This window comes from Galeopterus variegatus, unplaced genomic scaffold (assembly GCF_000696425.1).
Source record: "Galeopterus variegatus unplaced genomic scaffold, G_variegatus-3.0.2 Scaffold4468, whole genome shotgun sequence".
Lineage (NCBI taxonomy): Eukaryota > Metazoa > Chordata > Mammalia > Dermoptera > Cynocephalidae > Galeopterus > Galeopterus variegatus.
This window is the reverse complement of record NW_007730579.1, coordinates 67,229-83,004: the sequence shown is the minus strand read 5'-3', so window position 1 is coordinate 83,004 and position 15,776 is coordinate 67,229. Positions and strand designations below refer to the sequence as shown.

At 37.0% G+C, this 15,776-nt stretch overlaps 1 protein-coding gene across 1 annotated transcript in view; it reads right to left on the bottom strand.

Annotated features, from left to right (window-relative positions):
* Positions 1-15,440: 15,440 nt before the first annotated feature.
* The window catches only part of LOC103603157 (histone H2B type 1-N-like), a 6,264-nt gene continuing 5,928 nt past the window's right edge, over positions 15,441-15,776 (bottom strand). Inside the window, exon 2 of the mRNA XM_008587633.1 lies at positions 15,441-15,773. Coding sequence (XP_008585855.1) covers positions 15,441-15,773 — 333 coding nt within the window. The remainder of the gene's footprint in view (positions 15,774-15,776) is intronic.

Genomic DNA, 15,776 nt, shown 5'->3' with positions numbered 1-15,776 from the left:
TCGGGAGAGTGCGGTGCTGGGAGCGCAGCGACGCTCCCGCCATGGGTTCGGATCCTATATAAAGATGGCCGGTGCGCTCACTGGCTGAGCGTGGTGCGGACGACACCAGGCCAAGGGTTGCGATCCCCTTACCGGTCACAAAACAGACAAAAAAAAAAAAAAAAAATTCAGAGAACAATAGTACCTTAACAATATTACACTCTAATATATTCTATTCTGGTCGATTTCATCTCTTTACGTACACTGATTGCAAGTCATGAGATTGATTTCACAACCTACTAAAGCACTGTGACCCTCAGTTTAGAAAATATTTCTAACAAAAACAAAAAAAGGTTAAAAAATAAAAAATAAAATAAAATATTTCTCTTTAGAAAGATTACAGATGCATTTTTCAGAGCACACTTTGCTTTTACTGATGTTTGTTTCTCTGATCCATGGTAATCCCTCAGTGTTTGTGCCATTAAACATTAGTGGTGTAAGGCCTGAGTTGTGGATCAGGTGTTTTTGTTTTATTTTTGGTGGCTGGCCAGTATGGGGAACTGTGGATCAGGCTGATCCTTATATTTACAGGTTGACAGAATGTATCATTCCTTTGCTTTAAAGGTAACATAGAACTGGAAAATTTAGAAAATTCTTAAATTCCATAATGTAGGACCCAGAAAAAGATCCATGATTCATATTTTGCATTAGATGGCTAAAAAGTTACCATAAAAACGAATAACAAACACACACACACACAAACATATTTATCATGCTGACCCTGTGCCAGTTATGGTCCTAAATGTTTCCCTCAAAAATAAAAGTAGGAATTCATTTTATAGATGAAGAAACTGAGGCACAGGAAAGTCATGTGACTTGCCCAAGTTCTTAGAGCTAGTAAGCAGAACTGGGATTTAAGTCCAAGAAGTCAAGCTTCAAAAAGCTCTGCTCCTTCTTCCTCACTCTTTGGACTCTCTTAGTCTTTTAGTCCGTTTTGTCTTTCTATAACAGAAATACCTGAGACTGGGTAATTTATAAAGAAGAGAGGTTTATTTGGCTTACGATTCTGGGAGGGCTGCAGCTGACACGGGCCTCGGGCTGCTTCTGCTAATGGCGGAAAGCGGCAGGGACAAGCAGATCACATGGTGAGAGGAAGAGAGAGAGAGAGAGGAGGTGCCAGGGTCCTATAAACAACCTGCTCTCGAGGGAACTAATAGAGGGAAAACTCTCTCATTAATCCCACCATCCCCAAGGAGAGCATTAATCCATTCATGAGGGATCTGCCCCCATTATTCAATCATTGGGGATCAATTGGGGATCAAATTTCTACATGTTTTGGAGGGGACAACACATCCAAACTCCTTCAGTCAGCTACAGATATTATCAGTGTTGGATAATCTTTTTTCCTTCATTTAGTATGTTGGGCCTGATGTTCATGTGATTACATTTTTTAATAATTTTAATAATACAGTTTTATTTTTAGAATTTCTCTTGTGGGAAATTCAGTCATGTGAACTTTCATTATTTGAAGTAATACTGAGACAAACATTTCCTTAGACAAACTTTGACTGGCATCTCTAACCTTTAAATAGTAAAGCAATGGAAGCAGTCACAAGAAAAAAATTTTAATCTATTTACCTTAAAAAAAATAAATCCATAACTGGTAATATAAGAAGCGTACAGCCCATTATTAATATTAATTTTATATTCTAGCCTGTGATTTTCTTTTTAAATATGACCAGTAAGGGGATCTTAACCCTTGACTTGGTGTTGTCAGCACCACACTCAGCCAGTGAGCGAACCGGCCATCCCTATATAAGATCCAAACCTGTGGCCTTGGTGTTATCAGCACCACACTCTACCGAGTGAGCCACGGGCCGGCCCAACACATGTCTATTTCTCTTTGCCCTTATCCTTTCTTCCTGCCTAGAACATAGATAAGACCTCTAGAGGTGCTGCAGATAACCATGAGATTAAAAGTTACATGGAAGATAGTTAACACAAAACGATAGAAGGAACCTGCATACTTGGGCAGCCTAGGCAGCTCCTGAAAGGCGTGAAAACCAACTTAGCCTTTTTGCTAACTGAAAAAAAACAAATTTCTTTCTGGCTAACTCATTGAAATAGGTTTCTGTGAAATGTGTCCTAATGCTTCTGTAATTGAAATGCAAATATTGGTTGAGTGAATGGTACCACTCCATGAGCATGTTAACTTCATTAGGCTGAGAATTCTCCCATAACAGGGCTTGGTGCATAGGAGAGGCATCGCTGTGCATACCCATTGAATGAATAGATAGATGTATCATGCATGGTCAATCTAATTTCCAGCTATATCTCTTATTTCTCCTTTTTGGGGGGAAATATCTTACAGCATATATCCTTCCAGGTTATTTACCCATCTCAGGCATCACTCTAGGACCAATTTGCAGTCTATCAGCAGTGTGTGGGTAGTTTTTCCACCACATGCAAACCCCTCCAAGACTATAAGGATATCATTAACCTTTATATCATTGTCATTTGGATAGAAAAAAATAGTTTTCTACATAATTCGTATTTTAGTTTTTTATGAGGTTCAATGTTTTTCATGGGTGACTTGTCAGAGCATGTTTATTGAGGATTGGGCATTTGTCTCCTGGTGAGAAGTCTTAGTCTAATGCTGGCTCTGGGGACATCTGGCTCTTGACTTTCTGAGGCTGCTGTCTGCATGTGGAATGGAGGAGCCCTGGCCTTGGAATAAGAAAAAATGTTAACTTCCCACCTCATCTGTTTCTGACAAGTTTGACTTTAAGTTTTATCTGTAAGTTACAGCAATGATACAATAAGAAAAAATGTTAACTTCCCACCTCATCTGTTTCTGACAAGTTTGACTTTAAGTTTTAACTTTAAGTTTTATCTGTAAGTTACAGCAATGATAATGTCTTACTCTGCTTGGGCTGCCATAACAAAGTACTAGGTGGTTTAAAGAACAGAGATTTATTTTTTCACAATTCTGGAGGCTGAAGTCTGAGATTAGGATATAGCATGGTTGGGTTCTGGTGAGAGCCCTATCCTGGCTTAGTTTCACTCTTACGACCTCATTTCCTTAATTACGTCTTACAAGTCTTATATCTTCAAATACAGTCACATTGATGTTAAAGATTTCAACATATGAATTTTTAATTGTGGGGGGAGGGGGAGCAGACACAATTCAGTTCCTAGCAGAAACTTTCTCAAAGAGTAGTTACTATTTATTTAGTTTGGGGCAGCTGGCTGGTCTGGGGATGTAGAGGAATCCAACCTTATGACTTTGAGCTTGCCATTACAAGGGGTGCTCTAAACAACCGAGCTAACCAGCCAGGCCCATTACTTTGGAGATTTATAAGAGATAATGTAGGTAGAATTAGTTTCAGTTACATGCAGCCAAATGCAGTTTATTATTCCAGTATAGTCCTGGGCAGAGGGAGAACCTGATAAATATTATTTTTTTGGCTTTAACCTAAGATCTTACTATTCTTCGTATAGGACCTTCTCATGGAATGATTGTAATCATGCCCAACATTTTGCAGCTCGGTTTATTTCTTATGGGGTTATGGCTAAAAATAACCCTTACTAAAATGAAGGAAATGCAATTTCAATTTTTTTTACCTTTTTTTCTTTTTTATTTTGTTGGGCCTATCAGGTTGACAATGCCTTAAAAAAAATTAAGTGTAAATACAAGTGCAATAAAACAGGAATTTCCATATTATGTTGGGATTATAAATTGGCATGGCCCTCTGGATCACAATTTGGCAATGTATATGTAAATGACCCTAAAAAATGATTTAGGATTTCTATTTCTAGAAGTCTATCCTAGGGAAGTAATTAAATATTTGAACCAAGATTTATGTACAAAGATGTGTAATCTGTATGATATATAATGCATAAAAATAAGACTCAATTGAAACAGTCAATAACAGAGAACTAATTACATTAAGTGGCGATACATCTGAAAATATTATACATCCATAAAAATTGTGTTTCTAAGCATATTTAATTACCTAAAAAATTATGTATGTGTATATATAGCATGACACCTAAATCTGCCTTATATATGACTTATATTTATATGTATACCATATATATTAATATTCACATATACATATATCTTACATACATATAAAAAGAATAGGACAGTCATCCACCAAAAAAAAAAAAAAAAGAAAAGAATTAGTAGATACTAAAAATTATTTTAATTTTTTTCTTTATATGTTTCCCTTTTCACAAATTTGTCTACAATGAACATTCAATATTTTTATACTCAGAAAAAAAAGCTAACGTTTTTGTCAGATGTTTATTGGTCCTTCCTTGATTGTTAATAAAACCTCTGTTTATCTTCTTCTAGTATCACTTATTTTCATTGATTTATTTGTGAGATGAAACAGTGTCCAGTAGTGATGAGTGATGGAAAAGATATATCTAAAAGCTGTTGGCTCCTCCTGTAAAAAGAGAGAGATTGATTGATACACTTCTGTAATTCATCAGATATCTAACATTCTGCTCAACTCTAAGAATAATGACTATGGCTGACATTCACTGGGTGTTCGCTTTGTGCCAGGCAGTGTTCTAAGCACTTTACAGACACCAATGCTTTCATTGTCCCAACAACCTTACGTCGTAACTACTGTCCTTCTCCCTGCTTTACAGATGAGGAAATTAGAGTATGGAGAGGTTGTACTTCCCAGGTGGTACAACTCTTGGATGGTGAGTCTGTGCAGGAAACTCACACCCTCTGGCACTTGAATCTGTACATGCTCTTAAATACAAAATGAATGTGTCCTGGAAGTTCCATTTTATCTAAGCCTTGAAGAGTAGGAATTTATCAGGTGAGAAAAAGGAGTTAGGGCTTTTTATAAAGGAGACACAGCAACAAAGGCCAGGCGGTGGGGATTGTTTAAGATGGGTCCATCAGCTTGGCTGTGAGCCCTGCAGAGCTGCCTGTGAGGGCTGTGGAAGGTCCTCGCATGACCGCAGGTTGATGAGTTCAGGCTTGTTATTTCACATGGGGGAGGTGTAGTAGTTTCCAGAAGCCGCCCTTTTCTCAAGTGCTCATCTCTCTGGGCTACTGGTAGATGAAGTCATCCCCATGCCTCTCACCTTTGTCTTCCTTTGAAATAAGTGAAGTCAAATTATGTATATAATGGAAAAGCACCCAAATAAATGCTTAGTCTGTTTCTTGGGGTGTTATAAAATGCATATTTCGCTTAGAACAATGCCTGGAACATGCTCAGTGCTACACCAGTGTTACCTACTATTATTTTAGTTATTTATTTTTGGTGGCTGGCTGGTACAGGGTTCCAAACCCACGATCTTGGTGTTATATCCCACTATGATTATATTAAGTATTTGCATCAATGTTAATATAAATACTATCATTTCTCCTACCAAGCCTGGTCCCCCTTTTCCTGCTCTACCTTTTCCCTGTCCCGAACACTTATCCCTTTCTCATATTCTATATAATTATTTATAATAACTATTTTTTGCTGTCTATCTTCCCCAGCTGAAATGTAAGCTCCATGAGGGGAGAGACTTTGCCCAAGGAGACAGGCACTGAAGATGGCTCCTGAGCAGCTGGAGGAACAAGAGGCAGACAATGGTCCTTCAAGGTGGGAGGAGAAAGGGAAGAAGCCTCCCACTTAGATCATCCTGGGCTGGATGTTGCCACTGGTTGAAAAGAAGCCATTGTGGGGCCTTTGCAAAGGGACAGAAGAGTAAGAGGAGAGAAAAGAGAAAGCAGAAGTGGAAGAGAACAAAGGGACACTGAACATGATGACTGACAGAATCGGCTCGCTCTTTTTATCCATCAAACTTTGTTTGCTTTTCTGCCTGGGAATCCAGCCAGTCCGCATTTCCCTGATTCCCTGGCAGGTAGATGGGGCTGACACTGAAATCTGGCCAAAAAAAGGTGGGCAGACATGATGCATGCCACTCCCAGACCTGGACTGTGCAATCTCTCTCACAGAGACATTTTTCTTTCTTCCTCCGTCTGTTGGCCCCATGTTAAGGCTCCAGCAGAGATCTCTGAGACGCAAGGATGCCCAAGGTACAAGATGGTAGGAAACTTTGTCCCTGAAAGACTGAGGAACAGAGCTCCAACCCCACACCATTGTGGGACATTATATAATGGAGTAATAACCTTCCGTTGTCTTTAGCCACTAGGTTTTGGGTGTCTTTTTAATACAACAGGAAGTATTACCTCATCTTGATGTGAAGTTTGCCTTTGGAAGCAAACTCAACATTGCCATCCATAGTAGAACCGACCCCCATCAGCCCATCATACATAGGCCTTAATCCCAGATCTGGTCTTCTATTCAGTGATTAACAAATATTATCCCCCAGCAAACCTCAAGCACCTTAAAGCTTTTGACACAGAAGTTGGTTCCATTGAGACCCTCGGATGTCAGGGTCTCACGCTCAGCATTCCATTCATTGGTTCATCATTGCAATTCCCCTATCCCTACGTAGTCCTCATCTCCCTAATCCTGCTCTGTTGGGATTTTTTCTCCATGTCACTCACCTTGTAATAGTCCAAATATTTTACTCACTTATTATGTTTTTCTGTCTTACTTTACTAGAGTCCTACCTTTCTGTGCACTAATATGTGCACACATGTACAACAGTGCTTGACACATAATAGGCATTCAAAAAATTTATCGAATGAATTGATAAATTCAATAATTTTTGTGCACCTACAATGTACCAGGCTCAGTGATAGCTCCTAGGGATACTGTAATGACCAAATCAGAGCTCAGAGCTAAGAGGTGTGTAGATGATGAGGTCAAGGTTTACCCCAGGATTGCCTCCCCTAGGTAGGTCTATCTCCTCATAGAATGAGGCAAGCCTCGTCATTTCTGTTCTTTCATCCCTTCTGAGCCAGCAACAGGGAGATCTAATAACAGGACATGAACAACTATAGCATAGCAAGATAAAGCCAGACCTTTCTATTAATATTTATATTTAATATACAAATTGATCATTGAATGATGTCTTTAATTTTTTTTTTTTCCTCCTCAGAACTGAGGTGGGGGAGTAGTAAGAAAGTAGCTCATTCTCCAGATTTACTCCCTTTTTCCTAATTTATAATGAACCTACAGTAAGTGATTTTCAGAGCCCAAAGAATTTAGTCAGAGACTAAAATGTCTTGCAGGAAGAGTCATAGGCAGCTGTGTACTCTGCCCAATTTAATTTTCTGCTTAGTCATCCAGGATTTCACAGGGTGAGGTTTGGAAAAGCTAACTAATTTTTAATGACTTTTAATTTAGGACTAGAGGGACTGTTTGGCAAAGTGCTGAAACTATACATCCTTCCAAATCCGGAAGATTCAAGATGAATGATAGTTATCATTCTTTATGTCCTTAGGAATGTGCCTAGAGAGCTAATTAAATGTTTCTGGAAAAAAAAATGCATTTTCTCTTAACCTGCTGGACCAAGGTAAACACAATGCAATCAGCTGGAATTTTATAACAAATAATTTGTGAAATATCTATCATTTATGAAATGCCAATTCCTACACAGTTTTCAGTCATCAGCTGACTCAGGTCCTTTCAGGACACAAGGATGGTTATAAATAAAATTTGTCAAACAGCAGCAAACACAATGCTTTATATGCAAACACTTCTAGAAGGTAGGTGCTATTACCATCATCCTCAAGGTACAGATGAGGACACTGAGACACAGTGAGATTTAATAATTTGCCTCAAGCCTCCCAGCTAATAAATGTTGAGCTGGGGCTCAAACTTGGAGATTCTGTCTGTAGAAGCTTCACTTCTTTCATCACGGGGCAATCTTGGGGTGCTATTTTACTACCATAATATCATTTCTGGGACAAGTGTTCCATTTTTGCTCTTTCATTTAATCCCATCTTTATGAGTAGATAATTATTACCACTCTACAGCATCAGGGTGGTTGAGTTTGTAAAACAGTAACTCAAAGACATTTAGTTAATAGCATATACCTTACTTTGTATACAAGGTATATCATGCAATAGATCGAATCCATCTAACAACGTAAAAAAAGATGATTTATATAATAGAAAGAAGGGCGAAAAAAACTGCAGACTGTCTAGAAATAGGATATCATGTTTGTAAATTATTTTCATTAGAAAAAAGTTTAGCATGGATAGTCTGTTCTAATATAGTCCACGAAGGACTTCCAAAGAAGACAATTAGTGATTCTCTAGAAATTTAAGAGTGGCTGTAGTGCATATGTGACAGGCTGCCTCTGTGTATTTTCCACTGACCCTCAATCAGCACTTCTGTCTTAGGTAGGCCACGTCTTCATCATTTCTGGCACCAGAATTTCTAAACTCCCCCATTTTGGGCAAAAAAAAAAAAAAAGTTAAAACCCCGCGTGTTTAGACCTACTGCTTTATGGGATTTTTTTTTTTTTTTCAAATATAAAAAAAAAAAAATTTCAAAAAGCAGAAGGTCTAAAAATGCGGGTTTTTAACTTTTTTTTTTTTTTTCAAATATAAAAAAAAAAAAATTTCAAAAAGCAGAAGGTCTAAAAATGCGGGTTTTTAACTTTTTTTTTTTTTTTCAAATATAAAAAAAAAAAAATTTCAAAAAGCAGAAGGTCTAAAAATGCGGGTTTTTAACTTTTTTTTTTTTTTTCAAATATAAAAAAAAAAAAATTCTCATAAAGCAGTAGGTCTAAACATGCGGGTTTTAATCTTTTTTTTTTTTTTTTTTGACAATGGCTTTGTAACAACATTTAAGCATCTGCATATTAGATAGAAAAGGAGGGCAAAAAAAGCTATGAGAGCAATCAAAAATATTTTGAGAATCTCTTGAAATCCAGATTGTCTCCAAGAATTTAATTGGCTTGTTTTACTTAGAGGAACAGGTCTCAAAGATCAGTTTGGTCAACTTTAGCTAAATTAGTATCATTTTTCCTAATTGTTAATTTCAACTCTTATTCAGGCCATAGTCATAAATAAATTATGTAACATACATTCTTGTTTAGAAACTTTTAGTCAAGATAGAGAGGTTCTTTTTTTTTCTTTTTTCTTTTTAAAGATGACCGATAAGGGGATCTTTACCCTTGACTTGGTGTTGTCAGCACCACGCTCACCCAGTGAGCCGACCGGCCATCCCTATATGGGATCCGAACCCGGGGCCTTGGTGTCATCAGCACCGTACTCTCCCGAGTGAGCCACGGGCCGGCCCAAGAGAGGTTCTTTTTAAAGACATGTAAAAAGCTAGCATGCCAAGCTCTTAATAAAATATAACTGAGGTTTTTGTTTGTTTGTCTGTCTTTAATACGTCAGAAGTCCATATTAGAAATTTAATCACTGGAAAGACTGATAATGGAGAAAAGGACACAACAGGATAAAACAGCCAGAAAAAAGGAAGAAGCTGTCTATTCTGGATCTCATCCTGATCTGTAGACTATCAGGAGGAAAATTCCTATTTATAGATATCTGGAGGTCTTCTAATGAGCCTCAGAATTGGATTTCCAGTGGGAGTGGATATCCAAGTGGAATTCTAAATGTGTTTAAATCGGGAAGCACATGTCCATCTGTTCTTAAGTTTAACTTTTTGTAACATTTGTTGTTTAAAGTACTGAAAATGGAGCTTTCCAGCATTGTTATAAAGTTAATATTTGGTGGAGTTCTCTTTTAAAATAGTTTTTAGTTTTATATTATGTAGAAGTGGGGTTAATAATATCTTTTTTCGGAAACATTGCTTGCATTTGTTGGATAAATAAAAGTGTAGCTAACATTAGTTACTGATAATATCTGACAAGATCAGAGTTTCCTAAGGTAAAATATATCAAAACAGAAAAAAGGGCAAATCACATGGGACTTTTAGTGAAATTCCAAATGGTGAGAAATTATAGGACTCTTTGGGTGTAGACCATATTATCATTATTATTAGGGTTAGGAGTAAAATTTTGACACAGTAAATTTAAGCTGTTTTGGGCAAATTTTACTTTATCTTATGTAATCTTCTCAGTAGTTAGGAAATGATATGCATTGATGTGATCTGTCTAGTAAGAATACTTAATAAACTTTTAAAAGTATTTTACCTATGATCTCATTTTTTTTTTTTTCTTTTTTGTGACCAGTAAGGGGATCGCAACCCTTAGCTTGGTGTCGCCTGCACCACGCTCAGCCAGGGAACGCACCGGCCATCCCTATATAGGATCCGAACCCGCTGCAGGAGCACCTCTGTGCTCCCAGCGCCGCACTCTCCCGAGTGCGCCACGGGGCCGGCCCTATGATCTCATTTTTTATATTTAAAAATATTGAAGGTATTCTTAGGTGAAAAAACAAAATGCATATATTTTAAAGCAATTGAAATTGATTCATTAATATTGTGGTTCTTGAGATGTGGGTTGAAGCACTGTCCCACATTTATAGTTTTTCAATTTGTAATAATTATGTATAACAGAATATTCAGTTACTTATCAAGTCTTTGAGCTAATCAACTTTTTCTTGGCAGCTGGTGGGTAAAGGGATCTGAATCGTTGACCTTGGTGTTATCAGCACCACCCAAGTGAGCTAACTGGCCAGCCCTAATCATCATTTTTTTAAATTGTAATTACTTTGTCCTTGTCATTGGAGTTCTTTTATGTTAGAAGATTATAAAGTTGAGATGGTTTGATGACAACAACCAGTATGAGAGATTTGATATAGTTCATTTTTATTGCAGGGGGTGGTTATACTTGATTTTATTTTTTGTAACTTAGAAATTGGACCAGACAATTGTCACTACAGTGATGGTTATGAAAGGATTAGGGCTTATTTATTTATTTTTTTGCATAACAGTCATGGGGCATTTTCTTTTGTGTTGCCTTTAATTTTAGCTATTGAAATTTCGTTTAGTTGTTCCTTTGTCTCCATGAATCATTATCTCCCGTTCCCCCACTGCCTCAATATTATTGAGCTGTCTAAAAGTTAGAAAACCCCTTCGTTTTCATACAAGTTAAAGTGTTGAACAACCACCGGGCATATCTGCTGTAAGTTTATCTGTCAACTCTTAAGCCTTGAGCAAAGTGACATTCTCCTACCTGAGGTATTAAGTGGACTGATTATTGCTTACAACACATTTTCAAATAATTTTATGTCAAGATTTTAATAAAGATTGAACATCAGACAAACCAGAATGAAATAAATTTAGTGTGAGAACAGCTGTTGGAACGTCATGAGATTTACCTTTATCAGAAGAAGTAGGTCTAAAAGCTGGATTTAGATTGAAACAACATTTAAGAGTTATATGAGAAGCAGACTGAACAATAATTTTACAGGCAATATGTGAAAGATACCAAATACACATAATTATTTTAGCGCTCCTCCTTTCTTTAAGTTGTGGGAATTAATTGTTGGTTACCCAATGCCTATCAAGAAAACCCAGAGCTAGTTTTTGGTATAAAAGGCATCTTAACAGTTTTATTATTTTGAATTTACAGTTTAAATTTAATACAGGTAAAAAATAAAGTTGTCAGAAAAAACTGATTACTATATTATATGAACATAAATCATGGGTATTTAAAAACAAGGTTGCAGTCTTATTTTAGAGTGACAATATATATTAAAATGATTTACATTAACAAGCAGTTAACAACTTCCTTAATAAATAAACAGACTAAACATAGCCACTATCTTGTATTCTTATTTCTGTCCCTCTGTAGCTATATTACCTGGTTGAGTCAGAGTTGTTTGTGTTAATGACAGCCCTTAAACAAAGCAGACAATTGTTTTCCCTCTTAGGCACAAAGAAAATGGGAGTCGATTATTCAAAACCTGCCTGGTCCCTTCAGCCTGCACACGTATATCACATACCCCCTTTTTACAAATCTAAAGTGGCCAAAGCAAAAATGTCTACAGACACTCTCTAACCTGTTAATCATTCATCACTAAACTATAAAAAAAGGAGACTTGCATAAAGTGGTATTAGTGATTTGTATTTGTAGCCTCCAATTTAGAAATTGTCCAGCTATTTAAAGATTAGGCATTAATTTACTAAATTTGATATTCATCGAAGTTAGTTATCACAGATTGTGAATTCAGTAAACTGACACATTTCTTATAATTGTAACATCACAAAAATTAATTCCATTAAAATAACTATTAGATTAAGTTTAACTTAATACATAATTTATAATTTTAAAATTATAAAGTATGTTAATTCATCTAATCGGTAAGCCTAGAGGAAAATACTTAGTAAATGAAAATTAATTAGTTTTTTGGTTTGTTTCTTTAGAAAATTAACCCTAGACTTACTAGAATATTATGCTTACATTATTTTTACATTATGGTAATAGAAAAAAGACATAATTTTAAAAGAGAAATTATTAGGCCACTGAATTTGTCCAAAAAGTAAACTTCATTAGAAATATTTTGTGATTTTTTTTCCCCTGCAAATGTTGTCAGAATCAAAATGGAGTCACCAGTGTTAAAAACTTTGAAAAATGGAGTTACAGTGGGGGCCAAGTTTCTAATACATAGAATTTGGAGGACACAATTTAAGCTTCAGTGAGTTTGGAGGGCGGACAGAAAAAAGAAAGGAAAAAAAACCCGAAAAATGGAGTTAGGGAAGGCCATGAAGATAAGGTTCTCATTCATGAATGTGTGATAACAGAAACTACCCCAAAAGACTGCAAAAACCACAACCTTGCACAAAGGCCATTTCAGCCTTACTCAAAAAAACACTTCTGCAAGGACATCTGCCCAGAAACTGCCTGTCCAACCTCAAACTGGTGCCATCCTTGTTACTGATTCTTATAGCCAAGGATAATTATCCTCAAACAATTATGTAATCCTCCGCATCTTTCCTTTGAAAACCCTCGTCTTCCTTTACCTCCCTGAACTTGTACATGTGGCTTTTTTTTTTTTCTGATAACCTGTTAACTAAAACCACTAATTAAACTCACAGTTAAACTTTCTTTTTTTTCTCTGCATTACAACTTAAAGAGGTAGCACATTTAAAGCATAAAGAAAATTTTGATTTTTTAGAAACTGGATTTTTTATTTCAAATGTATGTGTTTTTATGAAAAGTTTATATAAGCTAACTAAAATTTGTTTATATTATCATTTATTAATTTCCTGCTGAGGTAGACAATTTGCTCAAAATTATTTACATTCACAAACCGAAAATATTCTAAATTATTGTGCCAATTAGAGGAGCTAACTGTGCTAATGGAACAGAATTTAAGGTAGGTAAAAATAAAGCTAAGGTATCTACTGAGAATGTTGTTCAGTTAAAAAAGCAAAGGCATGTAACTAAGAGCAAAGGTCTAAGAGAGAGAACCACTGCTAAGAATATAGATAATTCTTTGATCCCCTTCTAAATCTAGTAGGAAATTCTAGTTTCCAATGCCATATTTCTTATAATGAACCCAGTAAGCTTTCAGAAAATAAATCTTTGTTTTATATAGGTATTGAAAGCATGCTCTATTTTTGGACTCAATAGTACAATTTATAATGATGTTTCTTCTCTCTTTTCTCTAACCTTACTCAAAAAGCCTGAGGGACAATAATTTGGAATTACTGAATCAAACTTAAGAGGCTTCGGCATAGTAATTAAACAGGAGATTCGGTTTCCTTGGTTTTCTTCTTGTCCCAAGCCTCCTGTTAGGCCTAACGTCTTTTAATATTCAAAAGTTACCATAGGCAGACATTTTAAATTCATGTCATCTTTGACACAGGAATGCCATTTTTGCAGATATTGACAACTGTTTAGACTCGTGAGTAAACACACACAAAGAGACAGTTTTGTAGGGAAGAAAGAGGCATACAAACACAACATTAAATGCGGTGGATCCCATCAAAGGCCAGAAAGAAAAATAACCCTGTGTTCTCAATTGCAAAGAATATCATAATCCTTAAACAAACATAAACAACCCCAAAAGACTACTAAATGAACCAGATTTCCTGTCCTCACCACCAACTAATCACTTAATAGTGTGACCATAAAATTATAACTCAAATTTCTCTACAACTTCTACCCATAGGCACCCAATCAGCCAAGTGCAATCAGAACGAAAACCCAGAACAAGAAACAGACTTGGGCAAGAATAAAAGTTTAGCATGCAAGAACCAAGAGAAGGTGAACAGAAAATTCCAAGGACCCAGAGCTGGACAAGGTGTTTTCAGGTCACACATTTTGTTGCCTCCTAAGCACTCAGGTAAATAATGTGTTGGTGGAACCTCCAGAAATAAATGGTCAAGAAGTTAATGATTAGCCTACTGTTTATTTGGATGGAAGAGAGAACAATCAACAAAGCTATCTCACCTAACACGGACAAAAACAGAAATTATGTAAGAAAAAGGGGAGAAAGGGAGGGGGCGGGGGACAGAACTGCAATTGCCCTGGAAACAGTGAATCTTATTTGCAATTGTTGGTTAAGCTGAATAGTTGCCAGTTAGGAGAGAGATCAGTCTGGACTGTACATCAGTCACTGAGCAGGCAACAGGACATAGAAAAAAAAAATCTAGTTGTGAAAGGACTCATAATTTTGGAGTTTGGCTGTGGAATACGTGTGGTGAGCATCTGCCCATGTTCTGCATTTGCACTTCCACCTAAATTAGTTCACTTCTGCACCATTTCTCATCAGAATCTCTCAGGTAACTCATCCAGGTCAGACAGACAGTGATTGCAAAGCGGTGTTCAAATGGAGGCCTGTCTGGCGTCGAAGCCAGGTTTTAGTTTATTACACTCTTTCCAGATATGAAACAACTGCAAATTTAAGATTACTAGGGTCCTAATTTTAAATAAACTTGACACCTAAATCACATGGTATTTTATCTAAAATTGCATAATGTTTTATTTTGACGCATTTTATTCCTTGTACCTTCCATGCTTTAAAGAAAGCCAACTTCACGTACTCAAATGTGTGCTAGATTCAAATGAAATAGACTGGTAAAGTGTTTCTAACTTTGATTTTACAACCTTTGCCTGGAACAAAGATCAAGTGAAAAGAGCTTAAGCGATGGTGGAATTTCCCAGCCCATAAACCAGGCTAGTCATCTGGAAAATGAAGTTTCTTTAATGATGACAGTGTGTGACAAATTCAATGGTTTTTCTTGCAGTTTTTCAACCCAGACTGCATATTACAAGCCTCCTACGAAGCTTTTAAAACACCAGACCCAATAGCGACAGAGAATGAACACTGCGACTTAAACAAAGAAAAACAGACAAAAATCAGTAAAAACATAAAAGCTTGGTTTAGGATCTTCAGTTAGCAAATCAATCTCATAGGTAACAAGTATAAAATAAATCAACCTCATAGGTAACGAGAATAAAATGTATCATCTAGTCCAATGTGTCCATTTATTTTGGTTTTGTACTACACCTTAGGTCTTTTCAAATTAGAACACAAAGCAACCCCCAGCCCCAACCCGCTAAATTTAACGTGTATGAACACAGCTCTTTTCGTGAGAATATGGGTGGCTCTTAAAAGAGCCTTTGGAATTAGATGTAAAAATGCTTACTTGACAAATTTACTTGGAGCTGGTGTACTTGGTGACGGCCTTGGTGCCCTCGGACACGGCGTGCTTGGCCAGCTCCCCGGGCAGCAGCAGGCGCACGGCCGTCTGGATCTCCCTGGACGTGATGGTCGAGCGCTTGTTGTAATGCGCCAGCCGCGACGCCTCCCCCGCGATGCGCTCGAAGATGTCGTTCACGAAGGAGTTCATGATGCCCATGGCCTTGGACGAGATGCCGGTGTCGGGGTGGACCTGCTTCAGCACCTTGTACACGTACACGGAGTAGCTCTCCTTGCGGCTGCGCTTGCGCTTCTTGCCGTCCTTCTTCTGCGCCTTGGTCACCGCCTTCTT